This window comes from Daucus carota, chromosome 1 (assembly GCF_001625215.2).
Source record: "Daucus carota subsp. sativus chromosome 1, DH1 v3.0, whole genome shotgun sequence".
Lineage (NCBI taxonomy): Eukaryota > Viridiplantae > Streptophyta > Magnoliopsida > Apiales > Apiaceae > Daucus > Daucus carota.
In genome coordinates this window covers 49,969,798-49,989,660 of record NC_030381.2, presented here as the reverse complement: position 1 = coordinate 49,989,660, position 19,863 = coordinate 49,969,798, and the positions used below count along the sequence as shown (strand labels likewise).

Below are 19,863 nucleotides of genomic sequence, written 5' to 3'. Positions count from 1 at the left end.
GCGCATCTCTGTTTTTTTTTTTTTAACTTTTATAAAATGTGATATGAAATTTGTTCATTCTTTAGGCATGTATATGGTAAAATGTTGTTTTGTAGTCACTAAGTATTGCTTGTAAAAAGGACTTGCTTCTCATTTTAGCATCGTACTGACAATGCTGTGGTTTATAGTTCAACTGTGTTTGTCCTCATCTGGGTTGAAATAGTCTCAAAAGCTCTTCTTGTCCTGAAGTGGCGCAAATGGTCCCATGGTCTAGTGGTCAGGACATTGGACTCTGAATCCAGTAACCCGAGTTCAAGTCTCGGTGGGACCTGTTTTTGCTATTTTTGCAAACACCAAAACAAATGAAACACCCATGTTCCCTCCGATCTTGTCGATTCAAAAGAAGATTCAAATGTCTACCCAAGTTCGCCATGTAAACACAAATACCACATTTAATTTTTCAGCAGGTTCCTATTTCATATTACTGTACTAAATTAGTTCTCTTTCTATCTAGTTAAACACGTGAATGTTAGAAAAGTAGATACATATACTTACAAATTTGAAAAATATATTGCATTCGTGATTATGATACAGTACGATGGTATATTAAATATTTTAATATTCTTATGAACTCTCTTCTTTTCAATAATTTTTTAATAATGTTGTTGGCTTGGAATTTAAGCAAATTATTAAACTAAGATAATAACCACTTAGAAATGGTGGGTTTTAAGATGACAGGACCTATTAATATTAATAATATGAAAGATATTTAATTATTTTAGTTTTGTAAAGAAGTGAGATATTATAAAAAAAAGTGTTAAAAAAAATGAACGGGACGAAGAATAACGTCAAATGTGTACTGTATAAACTTTTTGTACTCATTCATTTTATATAAAATAAAATTTCAGTTAGTTAAAACAATCACTATTGCAAGATTATATAAGGTTGCATACAACATGTAAAATACAGACACATATCTTGCATGTAGATTGGCTATTATACGATAAATTGCTCTTGTAACAACTTCGGTTAGCTTATGATATATATATATATATATATATATATATATATATATATATATATATATATATATATATATATATATATATATATATATATATATATATATATATATATATTGAAATATGCAGGAATTTTCAATCCTAATCTTATGATAATTCACATAATGGATAATTAATAACTTAGAAAGTGTGATGTAAATTTTTTTCAATGTTGTATCAGGATTAGTCCATTGGTAGATATATCTTGATCAAATGAAGATTTTCAGATAATTGAATCAAATATCATAATAATGATATAATTTTTTTTATGGGAAAATATTCTCTATTAGTGCGGGGTTCCAAATTTCAAATGATGAATTACTTGCATTCGGTTAACGGAACAAATCTAGACTAATCTAACTAAAACAAGCGTGCCGTGATTTTTAAAAAAAAATCAAAAAATAATTTGCATTATACCGCCACATACTCTAGTTAACCCATAACCGATTAATCATTATATAAATTCCTCTATCGTATGGTTTCTTCACCAAATAATCCCCATTATCATTTTCTAAAACATTATATTATTTTTACTTGGAACATGTTTAATAGAATGGTCAAACACATCCAATGCTATACTATGTAGTATATGGCTATATGCGCATGAATTTTGTCTGCCTCCTTTAAAAATCGTGGCGGTGCTAAGAGGTTCTGATTACTTATTCTGTACCATTTAATTGTATACGTTTCTTTTCAACTGCTCGACACGTATTTCAATGCTCTTATAAAATATAGTTCCATAACTTATTTTTGAGATTTTTTTTTTCTGAATAAAAATATAACATCCAAACTATAATTTAGAAAAAGAAAATTTTAAAAATAAATTACACAACTATACTTTACAGGAGCATTAAAGTCCGTGCGTACCCGTCCCCAATGTATACTACTCAGGGGACGGAGGGAGTATATTTCAGTGAAGTCGATTTGAAGAAATTTGTATATTCAGAGTTCAGACACACATTTGCATCAATCACATATACGTACATGATTGATTAAATCCAAGAACGTCTTTAATACTGCCCAAAGTTTTTAATCACGGGAACATAATCAGAAATCAAAATGACCTGAGTTTAAAATCGATTATGATTATAAACTGATTGTTTTAAATCAGTCAGAGATCGTATGAATAAATATGTTATATCTTATTATTATAAGAGAAAACTGAAAACATTATTGAAATATATAAAAAAAAGATTTTCTGAGCCAACTGAGATTTCAGCAGCTAGCTAGCCTCTCGCTCGCTCGGTTCGGTTCTAGGTACAGCATTTACAAGCATACAATAAAATGACCTGATCTAATACGAGTAAATGGTCTTATTAGGTTACCGAAGAAAGATAAATACAAGTGATGATAAGAAAATGAATGAACAAACATTTAGAGAATTTATAAGTTAAAAGAATCAGTAAATTTGTAGATCCCCTTGCAATTTTTGCAAGTCATTAAATAAAGTATTGCAATTCACCAGCTATATCAATCTTTTACTTCCAGCAAATTCTTCATCACCGCGTCAGACGCATCCATCAGAAACTCGGACCAGTTACTGCATTATCAACATCAACATACATCACAAAACTCTATGCATTAATCGAACATTATTCAATTTTCTTTTAAATTATGAAACAAAAATTTGTAATTATATATGTAGAATTACATATAATGATTTATGCACTTACCCTTTAGATGTATTGAAAGTTAAGCCAACAGTGTACTTGGCCTCCTGAAGAGCCCAAGAAAACCTTTTCAGATTTTCGGCGGTGCAACACCCGTTATCCCTGACACGAAGCTCCGAGGGCTTTACGTCAACAAAAATCGGAATAAATTTTTTGTTCGACTCCATAATCAGTGACAATTCATGCAAGCAAAAATACGAATCGCAGTACCGCGGCGATAAAACAGATATCCCAAGCTTACACTGTCGTACAGCAGTGTCAATTTTATCAAACAGTTTATCACCCGGCTTCATATTCTTGCTATCCAAGAAAGGCCGAAACCCTAGCCTTGAGAGATGATCGTACAACAATCCGGCCACATTATCTTTCGTGTCGATGCCGCGGTGGCTGATGAAGATGTCACACGGCGATGATGGTCCACCTATGGTCGGCCGGAGTTGGTTACGGTGGTGGAGAATTCGGTTACAAATGTTCTTACAAGTTGATGATGAATAATGTTGCATGGCTTAAAAAACCTAGGTTTGGCAGTTAAAGATAAGTTGTGTTTTGTTTCTGTTGATAGAGGAATTTGGTGAATCAACAAACGTGAGGTTCGTTGACGGACTTAGGTGTTTTACGGTGATTATATGACGGAGATCCGCCGTGGACGGTGGTTTTAGGTGTTTGAGGGTGGCTGAGATCAAGGGAATATATTTCTGCTCTCGTTCTCACAACTCTCGATATATCCCCTTGATGTGCCTACGTACCCCTTTATATAGGGGATCAAGCCGTACGTAGTTCTATAGAACCAAGACTCCTAGTTTGATCAGGACTAGGCCTCTTGGGGATAAGACCAACCATGGGTCGGAGACTTATCACTTAGAGTTCTACTCCAGTTAGAAGTAAGCCTTGAGACAACTACCTTAGAATCCTAATCCAAGTACATCACGGATACGGCATCACCTCCACTACGAGAGATGACACTAACCGCTACTCTTCGTAACATGGAGGAGACATCGGACAGAGTCGTGACCACTTCCATGAGGCGTAGGGACGCGTCCTTACCCCCTAGTGAAGGTTCTCACTAAGAGATAAGACAATCGAGGAGCCAAGTTACACGATCATCCCAGTCCCCCAATGAGGACTAACTCACCAGAATACAGGACCCGGACATATGATCGGCCTTCGTGTTACCCCTGAGGGCCTTCTACAACCATGATCACCCCAGGCCCCCGCACGAGGACAACCCGGCAGATAGCAGGACTGGGGATTATAGATCATGCCCGGACGTAACCCGGGAACTACCAGATGAGCCTGATAACTACCAGATGAGCTCTGGCACTAGTCTTCATATCCCTCGGAAGGGTAGGTCTTCGTATCCCTCGGAAGGGTCGTCGTCGAGACTCACTCAACCTCACACATATTCATCACCTGTGGGCGCGACCACGGAGGGCGCGCCTTGGGTCTTCACTACTTATTTCTTCCTGTACTTCAGACACGCGACACCTACACTTAAGACAGGAGGCCGCGCCTCCCGGGATCATGCCGTGGAGGGCGCGCCCTCCTCTACTCCCCCACAGCCTAAAAACGGCTACAACAAGTACTCCCCAGATTTGGTAGATATTGCAAATGTCTAGGAAATCTTCACAGAGCATCCCTCATCCTTAACAGAGGGCGCGCCTTTCGTGACCGGCGCGACCTCCCCCTTCTGAATTTGAAAAGCCACAACCGTTACAAGAGGACAGCTGTCACATCCAACCTCCTACTATAAATACTCCTTCTTCGTCTCCATTTCATCATTTCCATACACTCTCTCTCTCAGGCGGCGATTTCAAATTTCCGGCACCAGAACTCCATCTTCCGGCAATTTTCCGGCGATTTCGGTCCAACAAATCGACTCCCCAACTCCTAAGGTACATTTTCGTTATTCTTTTGCAAGATCCCACCATGAATTTTACTAGATCTAGCACCATGTCCTTTCGTCTTCCCGCTGTTCTTCATGTTCTTGCTGTCAACATATATGTATATGTATATCTGTATATTAACTTGCTTCGCGTTTGATCTAAAATTGCAATTAATAATATAGTGTATTCTGTTTGTCGAATAATGGCTTAAGTGCCCAAGGGCGCGGCCTCCTTCGAGGGCGCGCTTACGAACTATAGTGAAAGCCACACTAGACCACCACTCTCTCATCCGCTAGTCATAATGCATAGAGGGCGCGCCCTGCCCGACTAGGTCGCGTCCTTCTATTCTTTTGAACCTCCCATCTTCACTTATCTCTTTTCTCTTTTATCCCCTCATATTCTTCTCCATGGGCGCGCCCTCACACCTTCTTCACTTTTTTCTTTTCAGCTGGCAGACGAGGGCGCGTCTCCTCCTTTTCATCCCTTTCGAGATTTCCTCAGCCGCATCGGGATATCAGTTTCCCCTCCTGAGGTCTTTCCTCCTTCTCCTCCCAGAAGCCCTCAAAGGGTTCCACAAGAGCTCTTAGAGAGAATCAACAAACAAATAGCGGAGGGCACTTTCATTTCAGACATGGATTCCTCTTCGCCTCAGCCTCAAGACACTACTCAGGCCCAGCCATCCAGCCATTGGGCGCGCCCTGCGGACTACGATTCCGAAATCGAGTCATGGTTTGATGATGGCCCTCCACACACCAAGGCTGACAACGCAACGGAGGCCGCGCCCTCCAGGATGACTGAAGCCGCGCCTTCTAAACCTGACAAAGGGAAAAGGATTGCTATTGACGACACTCCTCCTAACTCTCCCCTTTGTCAAGAAAGCTCTTCAGAATCCGAAGGCGCGCCTGAAGAGGGGCCTAGTCACAATCACCTCCCCTGACAGTTCTCCAGAGCCCTATGAACATCCCAAGATAGAGTCATGGGAAGAAGATATTGAGTGGGACACCCTTCCTGACAATGACACCTTGTCTCCTAGGGCTGTGGAAGCCATCAAGAGAAGAGCAGGCAAACTGGCCTGTGTAGACCAGGACTCCTTCATTTCCTGGGATGAGCTAGAGTGGCTGCAAGCCTATTATCATATGGAGGGGAAAGCTGTTGTCCCCAAAGATGGGATGCGACCCCATAGATTTGATAAAGAAAATATTCGAATACCAAGAATGGTCACCACCCTTAGGCACGTACCCTTGGGTGTGACCGCGCCCTTGCCATCATACTATGTCGACCTGTGTGATTGGTTCCAGGTCGCGCCCATCCAACTCTCGCCTAACTCTTACATGTTGGCCGCCGGACTTTATATTCTTTTCGATAAAGTGGGTTTGGGCGCGCCCTCCATGAGGGAGGTGAGCTATTTCTTCAGGTTGGCTCAAAGTCAACCAGGATACTTTTACCTTGTGGTGCAGCACGAGCACAACAGAAAAGGTTTCTCTGAGGGTAGGAATACACACGTAAAGAAGTGGAAAGACACATTCTTCTACATTTACAACACTACCCGGGTCACCACCCAGTTTAACCCAGAACCAGGTATGCCACCCTCTTTCTTAATCTTATAAGGGCGCGCCCTTCAGGTGAGGGCGCGACCCTTCTTCTTTTTACTCCAAGATCCTTACTTCTCCACCCTCCTTCTTCAGTTTATCACGATAAACCGACTCTTACAGCAAAGGAAGCTGAGCGTGTGGCCAAGGTATTCAACCTTCCACTTGCTGAGAGGAACCTTCCCTCTGTGGTTACCGAGCAGAACCTGATCAAGGTTAAGCTACTACCAGAGGAGGTTGGGACGAAAGTAGGATGGAAGAGATTCATTGATGGACGCCCTGTGGGCGAAAAATTGAAGGGCACCAAGAGAAAGAGGGCTGAGTCCAGCGACTCGGAGGGTGACAATGAAGATGGTAAGGCGACGGCGCGCCCAGTCATATGGGCGCGCCTTCAACTTATTCCCTTTTCCTCTACATTACACTCTCATTTATACTCCCCTGATTGCTGGTATGTGCCATGCTTTATATTCAAGGCTGCGTTTGACACGCAAGGGCGCGCCCTTGCCACTTATCTTTTATTCATCATGCATTTTTCCACTTGCATTATTTCTCCTACATGTCGTTTAAACATGCAATTGTATGTATATTGTGATGATTTTTTTTCTTTTTTAGTGGAAGAGGGCGCGGCCTTTCTACCGGGGTTGTGTCCTTTAATATTGACTGATTTCTCCAACTCCTAACCCCTTTTTCCTTGGTTTCACTTGTGCAGATATGCCTCGTCCAAGCTTCATTGGTAAGAAAGGTGCCGCTACCCACCAGCCAGACAGGGCCGCGGCCTCTGGCTCCAAGCAACTTCCAGATAAGGGCGCGGCTTCTGCCCTAACTCGGACAATTCCTGACATCCCAGAAGCTCCCACTACTGAGCAACAACCTGCCAAAAGGAAGAGGCAGTTAACCAAGGGCGCGCCCTCCATGGGCAAATCGGCGCGCCTTTTCGCCGACATAGGTGATACCTATGTCGATGAAAAGGAGCTTGACCAATGGAGGGCCAAACCTCAGGAGGAAAAGGACACTTTTTTGCTCAAGGGCGCGGCCGAGTTCCTCGTTCATCTCCACGACAGGGAGGAACGTCGACTAGAGGACGCGGCCTCCCTGAAGAAGGCCGAGGAGAACCTCTCCAAATTGAAGGAGGATTTCAAGTCTCAAAGGGAGGATCTGAAGAAGGCGCAGGATGGATGGAGGAGTTGTCAGAGGTCGTTGAAAGAGGAAAGGGCGTGCCTTGAGCCTCTTCAAAGAGAGGTTGAGAACTTAAAGAAGTTAAATGAGGACTTAGCTGCTGCCAACCAGGAACTCAAGGACAACCAGGCCTCACTTACAGCTGCGGAAGTCACAAAGATCGAGGGCGCGGCCTTCGACGATGGGGTTAACAATTATGTGGCCACCTTCGTTGCTGGCGCGCCCTCTTTTGACTGGGGCTCCCACTTTGGTTCCGAGATGGCAAAATGGGTAGAAGAATTCAAGGTCGAACAACCAGCCCTCATTGATGCTAAGAAGGTTCTTATCGAGGAAACCTTGGCAAAAGAAGCTTCTGCCCATAGGGAGGCTGAGGAACAGGCGCGCCCTCAGGACAATGTGACCAAGGACACTGTTGACAACCAAGCTTCTTAAGTTAATTTTGCTTTATCCCTTTAAACCCTGGACGTACACTGAGGAGCAGGCCCTCTTTTGATGCCTTGCAAATTGTACTTAAACAAATTTTCATCTGTGACATTCAGAATTAATCCGGGGGGCGCGCCCTCCGGTTGGCTATTAATTTATCTAATTGTCTTGATGATGTTGTTAGTGTCTCTCAGTAATGCCTGTTGTTGCTATTAACTTAGCTATGTGATCTTACTGCACCATTTCATGTGGCGAAGACATTGTTTCTTGCTCGAAATCACAGGCTTATAGCTTTCTTTAAGTCCAGCCTTAGGCTAGGGCGCGACCTTCATCTTGTTGGGGGCGCGGCCTCCGCATGCCTTAGCATGTTTCTCATGGTTTGTACCATTATGCCTATAGCGGGGGCGCTATCGCTTAGGGCGCGCCCTAAGGTCTTTTAAACAGTATCTTTACTGTGGCTTTGTGAAACTGTCATTGCAAATGTGTCTTGTCTTTACCGTTTATTCATGGCTATCACTCTGAATTATGCCTATCGCCTTTGGATATGGGATTAAGCATGTCTTTTGTTAGAAGGGGCGCGGCCTTCCCTTTATCAGGGGCGCCTCCCTGCTTCAGAATATTTCTATCATTCTTAAATTCTTTTGTTAGTATTCTACCGGCGCGCCCTTCTCCTGCCTTAGAATATTTTAGGGCCAGGGCGCGGCTCCGGAGCCGTTCTAATCACAGTTGTTCAGAAACAATCATTCGACACAATCTTTTTGTGGAAATAGAGTGGCTCTAGGCCTTTATTAAGATAGTTAAAACATGCCATGGCCTCGGGCCCATACCTACATACGATAGAGATAATGCGCTCGAGTACGAAACCGCACCCGTCCCAGGGAGCTGTTAACCCCAAGGGGACATAAAAAGACTAGCAAAAAACCTCTGCTAGGAGAGAGCATATATGCATCACCACTCCCCTAGACTAGGGATGACATTAGTGTCATGGCTAGTCTATGCAGCCTTTGGCTACTGATAGTATTTCTTTAGGTGTTCCGAATTCCAGGGGCGCGGAACAGGCTTCCCGTCTAAGTCTTCCAGTCTATAGGTTCCCTTCCATAGTATCACCTTCACCCTGTAGGGACCTTCCCAGTTGGCACCGAAGACCCCATGCAAGGGGTTCTTATTGTTGAGCACAACTTTTCTGAGGACGAGGTCTCCTACTTGGAATGGGTGAGCCTTCACTTTGTTGTTGTAATACCTCGCTGTTCGTTGCTGGTATGCAGCTAATCGTATCTGCGAGGTAGCTCTGATCTCTTCAATCATATCCAAGTAGAGTCTTTGGTTGACATCGTTGTCCTGTTTCTCAAAGTAATCTCGCCTGAACGACCCAGCTCCGACCTCTATTGGAACCATGGCTTCACATCCGTAGGTCAACACAAATGGCGACTCCCCAGTCGTAGTCCTAGGAGTCGTGTTGTAAGACCATAGCACCATGGGGAGTTCCTCCGGCCAGCTTCCCTTGCTATCTTCCAGCTTAGTCTTCAAGGTGTGTTTGATGATTTTATTCACCGCCTCCGTCTGCCCATTGCTCTGGGGATGGTATACCGCTGCAAAATCCTTCTTGATTCCGAGGTCATCACAGAGGCCTCTCAATTCCTTGCTGTCGAATTGCTTTCCGTTGTCCGAGATCAGCTTGTAAGGGATTCCAAACCTGCAAACAATAGAGTTAAAAACAAAATCCTTAATCTTTTTGGCTGTGATGGTGGCTAAGGGTGCGGCCTCCGCCCACTTGGTAAAGTAATCCACAGCTACCACCGCGTACTTCACACCTCCCTTGGCTTTAGGGAGTTCCCCAATCAAGTCTATCCCCCACATGGCAAAAGGCCAAGGACTGGTCATGCTGGTCAAGGATGTTGCTGGGTTATGGGTGAAGTTGGCAAACCGTTGGCACTTATCACACGCTCTGGCGAAATCGAAGGCGTCACTCCTTAGGGTAGGCCAGTAGTATCCCTGCCTTAGAACCTTCATAGCTAATGAGTTACCTCCCGAGTGGTTCCCACATATGCCTTCATGGACCTCTCTCAGTACATAGGTGCACTCATCACCGTCTATACACTTCAACAATGGCTGGTTGAAGCCCCTCTTATATAGTTTGCCGTCATACTCGACATACCTGGCTGCCTTATATCTCAGCCTCCGTGCTTCGGCTTTGTCTTCGGGTAGCTTTCCTTCCTTAATGAAATCCCATATCGGTGTCATCCATGTTTGATGCTTGACGCCGTCTCCTACCTCCATGACATTTAGTTCCGGGATGCTAGGCACCTCTTGGACTTCCAACCGAATCACCCCCAACAAGGAAGCTTCTTTTTGAGATCCCAATTTCGCCAAGGCGTCGGCGTCTCCGTTGAACTCTCTAGGTACCTTGTTGACTTGCACTTCCTCAAATTGGTCTAGCAACCTCTGGACGCATTGGAGGTACATAGCTGTCTTGGGCCCCTTGGCTTGGTACCCCCCTTTTATATGCTCTACCACCAGCATTGAGTCAAGCTTCACCACAAGTCTTCTGACTTTCATCTCGAGGGCTAGCTTTAAGCCTCCCACTAATGCCTCATATTCTGCGTCGTTATTAGATAGTTGGAAGGTGAAGTGGATTGCGTTCAAGAGCCTGTGTCCCTCGGGGCTTACCAATACTATGCCAGCACCTGCTCCGTCATTATTCACAGCGCCGTCGGTGTGCACCGTCCACCATAGTTCGGGGATATCTTCTTTCGGGGCGTCCGGTTGTGGGGGTAGGTCTGGGTCATATTTGATTAGTAGGCCAGAGTTCTCTCCATCTTCCGGAAACTCTAAAATGAAATCCGCCAGGGCTTGACCTTTGATGGCGGTACGCGGTCTGTAGTCAATGTCGAATTGTCCTAATTCAATCGCCCACTTCATCATCCTGCCTGTTACCTCTGGTTTGTGCATGATTTGACGAAGGGGGTACGCGGTCCGTACTTCCACCTTATGCGCTTGGAAGTAGGGTCGTAGTTTTCGGGATGCGTGTACCAAAGCATACACCAACTTTTCCATACTTGTGTAGCGAGTCTCTGCGTCCAACAACCTTTTACTTACATAATAGACTGGGGACTGACCATCTGCGTCCTCCTTCACCAAAACGGCACTGATGGAGTAGTCTGAGACAGCTAGGTAGAGTACGAGTGTCTCACCTTCATCTGGTTTGGCTAAGAGGGGTGGCTCGCCCAAGTGTTTTTTGATTTTCACGAAAGCGCTTTCACATTCTACCGTCCATTCAAAATCCTTGGATGCACCCTTCACGGCCTTGAAGAACTCTTTGCATTTTTCGGAAGACTTTGATACAAACCTGTTCAAAGCGGCGATCCTTCCGGTTAGGCTTTGGACCTGTTTGATATTGGTTGGAGACTTCATCTCTAACAAAGCTTTGATTTTCGCAGGATTGGCCTCAATACCTCTGTGGTTCACCATAAAACCAAGAAACTTCCCTGACTCCACTCCGAAGACACACTTTTGAGGGTTGAGCTTCATCCTGTACTTCCTTAGGATTTCGAACATGTCAGATAAGTGGGACACATGATCATTGGCTTTCTTGGATTTTACCAACATGTCATCAACGTACACCTCCATGGTCTTTCCGATTTGATCCTTGAACATCATGTTTACGAGCCTTTGGTAAGTCGCGCCTGCGTTAATGAGTCCAAATGGCATGCCAATATAACAATATAGCCCTCTGTCCGTGATAAATGAGGTGTGCTCCTGGTCAGGCTCGTACATGGGGATCTGGTTGTAACCCGAGTATGCATCCATGAAACTAAGGAGAGCGTGGCCGGCCGTTGAGTCTACCAACTGATCGATCCTAGGCAGTGGGAAGCTATCTTTAGGACACGCCTTGTTAAGGTCTGTGAAGTCTATGCAGGTACGCCACTTCCCGTTGGGTTTTTTCACCAGCACTGGGTTTGCTAGCCATGTTGGGTAGAACGACTCTTTTACTAATCCCGCTTTCATGAGACGGTCTACTTCTTCCTGGAGGGCTTCAGCTCTTTCCCCACTTATGGGTCTACGCTTCTGTCTAATACCTTTTTTGGTGGGGTCGATGTTGAGATGGTGACACATAACAGCCGGATCAATCCCGATCATGTCTTCATGACTCCAAGCGAACACATCAAGGTTGGCCTTTAGGAACTCTGTCAGCTTGGTCCTTACCTCAGAACTTAGTTTCGACCCTATCTTGAGGACCTTATCATCACTCCCCGGTGTAACCTGTATCTCGACTGTGTCCTCAGCTGGTCCCGTGTTCTGCATGGGCATAGGCAACCTAGGGTCTAGATCAAAATCAAATTGTTGGGGGTTTGCCTTGTGTTCTGGGGATGTATGCTCGGGTGTTCCTTTAATTGGTACGGGGTCATCTAGTTCCATCACTACCTCTGCCTTGTCTATCTTCCGGATTTTGGCGGGGGGGGGGGTGACCCCTGCCTCCCCGACTCGCTCTTTACATTCTCCCACCTTTGACTCATGTGTGAGGGGTAGTTTATCCTCGAAGTGGATGTGTTCTTCGGATGGTAAGGGTGAGGGCGCGCCCTCCGTATCACTTTCCGGGTATTGGATAAAGTAGATAGCGTGGACTGAATGGAGTTCCTCATGGGGTCTCACTCCTCTCTTCTCCTGAAAATTTTTGAGCGATCGGCCATAGCAGTCGCGAGACTCGTACTGAGATCCCTTTACGCACCCAACCCCTCCAGGAGTAGGAAACTTCAAAGTGAGATGATAGATGGAGGTAACTATCCTCATGTCTTTCAAGAGAGGGCGCCCCATTAGTGCATTATGAGCTGACGGGTGGTCGATGATTACGAACTCAGATATCTGTGTGGTCGCCCGTGGCGCTTCTCCCAATGTCACAGGTAGGCGGATGGTTCCTTTAGCCTTGATGGCCTCTCCTCCGAAGCCATAGATGTAGAGGTTCTCTACTGTCATGTCTTTATCTGGTAGTCCCATCTTCTTGTAAGTGTCGTAGTAGAGGATGTTAACCGAACTTCCATTATCCACGAATACCCGGTGAACGTTCATAGTGGCGATGCGCATGGCGACCACTAGGGCATCGTTGTGGGGATGGTGTACCCATCTAGCGTCGTCCTCTGTGAAAGTGATGTCCATAGTTTCTCCTTTGAAGACTCTCGGGGCCCTGGCTGATAAATGGTTTACGTTGGTAAAGGGGTAGTCCCTTGCCTCCTTGGCGTACCTCTCCATTGCCTTTCGACTGCCTCCACCTATGTAGGGGCCTCCGAATATGCTCCTAATGCTACCTTCCCTCACAAACTGGGTGTCGCTCTGCTTTTCATCATCTTTATTTTCGGGTGATCTTCCGCGGGCGCGCCTTTCCGGTGGGTGATCCATTCTATATTTCTTTACCCATTCCGTTAAGTAACCTGCCCTGAGTAACTCCTCAATCTCCTCCTTAAGGTGTCTACAGTCCGCGGTGTTATGTCCAGCCGATTCGTGAAAGTCACAGTACTTCTTCTTGTCTTTGGCAACGTTATAGGGAATAGGCTGCGGCTTCCGAAAAGGGGCCTTATCTTTGCTTACCGCATAGATGTGCTCGGCTGACGCCACGAGGGGGGTGTACGTGCCCGGTTGTCTCGGGGGACTCTAATTCCTTCTATCACTAGCCATGTGTACCCTTGCTGGGGAACGTCCACGTCCTTTTGGTTCCGGACTAGGTGTGTGTTCCTTTCTCTTACCCCGCGACTTGGCGATTTCTTTCTGATTCTCAGCGAGTGACTGTTCTACCTTCTTGAAGGACTCGGCTGCTGCGTACAGCTCTGACAGGTTAGACGGGTCTTTCCCCTGTAGGTGCTTCCAGAAATCGGTTCCAACCTTTAAACCGGCGATGAGGAAATTTTTCAAGGTCTCATCTGACGCTCCCGTAACCCCCATAGACTCCTGGTTGAACCTCTTGAAGTATGCGGTTAGAGATTCGTTATCGCGTTGCTTGACATTGGCTAAGGTGGTGACTGGTGGGGCGTATTTGGTCGCGGCTTGAAACTGCATCATGAACATTCGCTGCATGTCTACCCAAGAAGAGATCACACCTTCCCCTAATTTCTGAAACCATTGCTGAGCACTTTCCCTTAGACTTGCCGCAAGGAACCTACACCTGACGAGGTCTGGAATTTGATACAAGTCCATCTCAATGTTGAACCTGATTAAGAATTCCCGGGGGTCCGAATTGCCATGGTATCGAAGGTCTGCATTCACATGTCTGAACCCTGTTGGGAGTTGGGCGTCACGGACCGCAGCGGTGAATGGCGAAGGGATGTTAGGTACAGCGGTGGAATGTCCAGCTTGTAGGAGGGCAAGTAGTTTCTTAAGGTCTTCTCCGTTGATGGCTCCGAGTCCAGGGATGGTTTGCGTAGCCGTTTGGGTAGTAATGGGTGTAACCGTTGTGCCGGTATTATTAGCTAGGGTAGTGATAGGTGTGGCCACAGTATTGGTGTTGCCGCCTGGGGTTTGAACGACGGTCGTAGCAAGGGTCGTCTGCGTACCCGTGGGTGTTTGTTGTTGGGTCCCAGTGGCCTGTTGATTGGTCGTGATGGGAGTTGTTTGCTGAGGGTTAGTGATGATAGGAATAGTTTGCTGAGCATTACCTTGAGCGTTGGCTTGAGGGTTTGTGCCCGTATGATCGTGAGGAGTGGTTTGATTGGTCACGCCTGTCTGGTCATTAGGTGTGGTTTGTTGAGGATTGGTTTGATGGGTTGCGCCTGTGTTACCATTGAGGGGGCGCGACCTCCTTCGACCTAACTGGTTTGGCGTGTGCTGGCTAGACTCGCTCTGCGAAGGGAGGTATTCAATTATGGGTGGTCCGCGACCTCTTCCTCCGATTGATGTGTGGTCTCTGCCTCTACCTCTTACTCCCCGGTAGGTTCTGCCAACGCCGGTGTCGCGCCTTTGTTCTGAGGGCGCGCCTTGAGTCCCCTGGCGTTCTCGCTGTTCCTCTCCCGCCAGATGCACAATCATGGCTAGGCTGTCTGGTGTGATCCCAAGTCTTTCGGCCAAGGGTCGGGCGTTCGCGTTCTGATTTCCTCTTCCTTGCCCGGACCCTCCCGGCTGAGTTGGTGGTACGGAGACGGTCAAGGGCGCGCCCTGGGTACCATGAGCCCCGTGGTTGACGGTTGTTCCTTGGGGATGATTAGCGCCGGGAGTTGCATCTCCATACTCCAACATTCGAGGTGTGGGGCGTCTGAAACGTCTGCGTCCCCTCCTATCATGGCTCCTAGACTGGTGAGGGCGTCGGGGTGCGAGTTCTTCCAGGACGGACTCCAGGGTATTCAACCGTGTGTTGTATCTTGCTTGATTTTGTTCCATTCGGTGAAGGGCACTAAGAAGCTCCGTATTACTGACCACAACCGGAGGTGGGTTGTTAGGCAAGGTGCGGGGGTCTTCAATGTGCACCGGTGAGTACGGTTCTACTGGTTCATCTTCAACGTAGTACTCTCCTTCATACAAATCATCGTCGTGGTTGGCCATCTCTTCCTCTTTGAGATTTCACCTGGTTCCCCTCCTTCTAGCGCCAATTTGTTGATAGAGGAATTTGGTGAATCAACAAACGTGAGGTTCGTTGACGGACTTAGGTGTTTTACGGTGATTATATGACGGAGATCCGCCGTGGACGGTGGTTTTAGGTGTTTGAGGGTGGCTGAGATCAAGGGAATATATTTCTGCTCTCGTTCTCACAACTCTCGATATATCCCCTTGATGTGCCTACGTACCCCTTTATATAGGGGATCAAGCCGTACGTAGTTCTATAGAACCAAGACTCCTAGTTTGATCAGGACTAGGCCTCTTGGGGATAAGACCAACCATGGGTCGGAGACTTATCACTTAGAGTTCTACTCCAGTTAGAAGTAAGCCTTGAGACAACTACCTTAGAATCCTAATCCAAGTACATCACGGATACGGCATCACCTCCACTACGAGAGATGACACTAACCGCTACTCTTCGTAACATGGAGGAGACATCGGACAGAGTCGTGACCACTTCCATGAGGCGTAGGGACGCGTCCTTACCCCCTAGTGAAGGTTCTCACTAAGAGATAAGACAATCGAGGAGCCAAGTTACACGATCATCCCAGTCCCCCAATGAGGACTAACTCACCAGAATACAGGACCCGGACATATGATCGGCCTTCGTGTTACCCCTGAGGGCCTTCTACAACCATGATCACCCCAGGCCCCCGCACGAGGACAACCCGGCAGATAGCAGGACTGGGGATTATAGATCATGCCCGGACGTAACCCGGGAACTACCAGATGAGCCTGATAACTACCAGATGAGCTCTGGCACTAGTCTTCATATCCCTCGGAAGGGTAGGTCTTCGTATCCCTCGGAAGGGTCGTCGTCGAGACTCACTCAACCTCACACATATTCATCACCTGTGGGCGCGACCACGGAGGGCGCGCCTTGGGTCTTCACTACTTATTTCTTCCTGTACTTCAGACACGCGACACCTACACTTAAGACAGGAGGCCGCGCCTCCCGGGATCATGCCGTGGAGGGCGCGCCCTCCTCTACTCCCCCACAGCCTAAAAACGGCTACAACAGTTTCTAATTTTGTGTGCGCTGAAGTTAAAATGTAGATTGTTTTATGATACACTCATCTATTTATAAGCTTAAAAAAAAATGTAGGCACTTGATTCGTAATGAGAGTACGAATTTCAAGGAAAGAATTGAATTCAACGGTTTTACTAACGGGATTCAGATCGGACCCTAGAAGCATTTGGTGTTTGTCTTGACAAAATACAATACAATACGAAGGCCGTTTGAATTTCTTGACTCTCTAGGTGTTATTACGACGAATTATGATTTTAATCCTTCAAACACGTAAATTTCGTGCTATTTCCTTATTTATTTAGTGCTTTGCGTTGGTTTTTGGATCTCAATTTTTATTCATCGTGTTATGTTGCATGCATGTACCGTAAAATTTCATGCTATTAGTTTATTTTACCTCGGGTGCTGGCGAGATCCCGGTGCTGATCCGGGAGGTTTCAGGGCGAAATTAATTTCGGAATTTTGGAAATTTAATCGCAAAATTTATCTGTGATTCCTGAATATAAAATTTTGTTGATTATAATAAATTTGTTTATGTTCTGTCAATATTATAAGATGACTCGGAAGAGTATAAGGTTTGATTTTGTTGACTAGAGGTGTTTATAAGTGAATTCGCGATTTTAAACTAAACTTGGTATGCAATCAAAATGCATGTTATAGAGTAGTACTCCCTCCGTCCCTTCTATTTCTTTACACTTTCTTTTTTGGGGTCCCATCCAATTCTTTATATTTCAAAACTTACCCAAAATAATCAATGGGTCCCACCACTTTTTCACTTTTCTTTTCTTTTGACATTACTTTTACTCCACTATCTTCTTTTTATACATTAAAAATCAATGGGTCCCACCACTGCACCCACTTTTCCTTCTCCTTTCCACTACTTTATACATATTTCTTAACTTCCGTGCCCAACCCAAACGATAATAAACGGGAGGGAGGGACGGAGGGAGTATATATTTATTTCGAATGATTTTCGCCAGAAGGAACAATCTAGGCCTGGGTATTTGACCTTTTCAATAACGACTCAACTGAATCTGAAGTGGGCCAGTTTCGTTTCAAAATAATATAAATGAAAATGTACAGTATTTTAATACACCCTGGTGTTTGTTGACCCGGTTTGATATCCTGGAGGCCGGAACTTTATGAATTGATTACTCCTTCTGTTCCTCTCATTTCTTTACGTTACTATAAATAGTAAGTTTTTCTCATCATTACACCCACTATTTTCTCTTACTATCTCATATTTAACAATAAAAACTACTATTACATCCACTACTTTCCTCCACTATCTCAAATCTGTTATTAAATATTGGTAGGTCCTATCATTTTAACCACTTTTGATCTAATTTTACTCATTTTTCATATATTGTCTTGGTCTCAGTGTTCCCCCTCCAATGTAAACAATTGAGGGGGACGGAGGGAGTATGAACTACTCTACTAACTTTTAAAGATTTTATTTAACTAGCATAAGTCTAGTTTTCGCTAACAATATTGATAAAATTTTATAAATTAATGTCTCCAATTTATTTAAATATAGAGATGCAACTTCTACATGCATGTTAAAGCATAGACTTCATTAAAAAATTTAGAACAATTACTTGGCATTTTGCGTCTCTTGGTGTAGACTTTTACATATATATTAGGGCTGTTAACGAAACGAATATTTAATGAAATATTCGGTATTCGAATTCGTTTAACATTATTCGTATTCGTTTGTTAACAAATACAAATACGAATTCAAATCTTAAAAAATATTCGGTTTGTTAACGAATACAAATTCGAATAGATAAATATTCGTATTCGCTATTCGCTTAATTATTCGGAAATTAAATTATATATATATATATATATATATATTTTATATTATATAGAAAAATATTATATTTTTATTTAATAAGATTATGTACTGGTAAGGGGAGCTCTTCTAGTTATAGGCACAGACCGACAAATCAGAAACAAAATGTCACACCTTCTGGTTTATCCAGGTTTGTTCAATCAGTAATTTGAATTTTATATTATTTGAGTTGGATGACTTTTTTATAGTTTGCTTGAATTGGTGAAGTATGGGAGTTTATAACTTTTGTCACGTGTCAGCAGTTTAGTTATTTTTTTTATTTTCTTTTAAATGAGTGTCTTAAACGAATATGAATAGTTCGTGAACTTAACCGAATACGAATACGAATACAAATAACTATTCGGATAATAAACGAATACAAATCCGAATATGTATATTTAAACCGAATACAAATACAAAAACTATAATATTCGTTTCGAATTCGTTTCGTTAACACCCCTAATATATATACTGGTCTCGTTTTTTAATTGACATACGTCAAAATGCAATTTATACTTTTAAATTATAGTTGTCATAAAGGGCATCTTAATTAACTTATGCTTTCTTATGGGTAAAACCTATACTCAAAAGCGGAGCCGATAATTTTTTATTTAAATTTATTAACGATGAACAAATTGTCCATTCTATATTTGATATGATTTTTTTGTTGAGAAAAGTCTATATTTGATATTTAAATAGAGGAAAAAAATATTATTTTAAAATTTTGATCTGTCAAAATTATAATTTTTAACTTTTTGAATTTTTTTTGTGAAAAATGGTAACCGAGATCAACGTCATTTAGAGATTAAGTACTTTAACTAGAAAGTAACTGGATTCTTACTCGGAATTAATTTAATATTATATATTATATTAGTAATGTACTAATGTAACATATTTAGAACATGGCATGATTATTTGAAATAATAATTATGAATATGATGTAATTTTGAAAGAACAAGTTGAAATAGTTCACAATTTGACATTTTAAAATAAAAATCATATATATTAGAATCATTTTCTTCTTCTTATTCAAGTTTTCATCTTTTTAATTTCTAATCTTTTATTCACATGTTTCACTAATTTCTTAAACATTTATGAGTCAGGTTGATTTTTGTAAGATCAATCCAACTCCCGGCTGAGTAAATTTAACCTATCTAAAAAATTAACCAAATTTCCCAAAAATTAAATAAATTAATAAATCAATTGAATTATTACCTACTTTAAGTACACTACCCACAAGTTCTAAGTTGTCTGATAAAGTGTAGAACTCTATAGTTTTGGCTAAACCCTTTTGTTGTTTGTATTTCAGAAAAAGAAAATAAAATCGTTTGTTGTTTGACAAGTTGCCAAGGCTAATAATTACCGGAAAGAGAATTGGGCCGACCGAGTTACAATTTTAGTTTGGAACAATTCGTGAGTCAATGTAACAGTGTTGGGCCCAGTGAATATATAGAGTAGTAGAGCCACAATTATTCAAGTTTGATGACACGAGACAAGAAATATTTAAGTATTTTCATACAGAGACAAAGAAATAGGATTACTTCATATGATTCACTTGCACATATACAGTATCGCTTAAATAGTTAAATTCAGCATAAGTACTCGTTTCAAAAAAAGTAATAATTGTGTTTAATGCTCAATTTTTT

At 43.5% G+C, this 19,863-nt stretch overlaps 2 protein-coding genes and 1 non-coding gene across 3 annotated transcripts; 1 reads left to right on the top strand and 2 right to left on the bottom strand.

Moving 5' to 3' along the window:
* The first annotated feature begins 238 nt into the window (after positions 1 to 238).
* On the top strand, positions 239 to 310 carry TRNAQ-CUG (transfer RNA glutamine (anticodon CUG)). Its single transcript has one exon. It is a non-coding gene; the product is annotated as a tRNA-Gln (tRNA).
* A 2,045-nt stretch (positions 311 to 2,355) lies between these two features.
* LOC108224061 (probable 2' cyclic ADP-D-ribose synthase BdTIR) lies at positions 2,356 to 5,128 on the bottom strand. Its single transcript, XM_017398613.2, has 2 exons — positions 2,714 to 5,128; positions 2,356 to 2,580 (listed from the first exon to the last, which is right to left on the bottom strand). The coding sequence occupies exons 1-2, from the start codon at positions 3,211 to 3,213 to the stop codon at positions 2,511 to 2,513; spliced, it is 570 nt and encodes a 189-aa protein (XP_017254102.1). The 5' UTR covers positions 3,214 to 5,128; the 3' UTR covers positions 2,356 to 2,510.
* Positions 5,129 to 8,547: 3,419 nt separating this feature from the next.
* LOC135150578 (uncharacterized) lies at positions 8,548 to 13,172 on the bottom strand. Its single transcript, XM_064087004.1, has one exon. It carries the CDS (start codon positions 13,170 to 13,172, stop codon positions 8,790 to 8,792), a length of 4,383 nt encoding a protein of 1,460 aa, XP_063943074.1. The 3' UTR covers positions 8,548 to 8,789.
* Positions 13,173 to 19,863: the final 6,691 nt, after the last annotated feature.

Excerpts from the sequence above, each read along its gene's own strand:
- LOC108224061 (XM_017398613.2), bottom strand. The coding sequence starts at position 3,213 with ATGCAACATTATTCATCATCAACTTGTAAGAACATTTGTAACCGAATT. Across the intron at positions 2,581-2,713 it reads ACTTTCAATACATCTAAAGG|TAACTGGTCCGAGTTTCTGA; the intron begins GTAAGTGCATAA and ends TTGATAATGCAG.
- LOC135150578 (XM_064087004.1), bottom strand. The coding sequence starts at position 13,172 with ATGGATCACCCACCGGAAAGGCGCGCCCGCGGAAGATCACCCGAAAAT.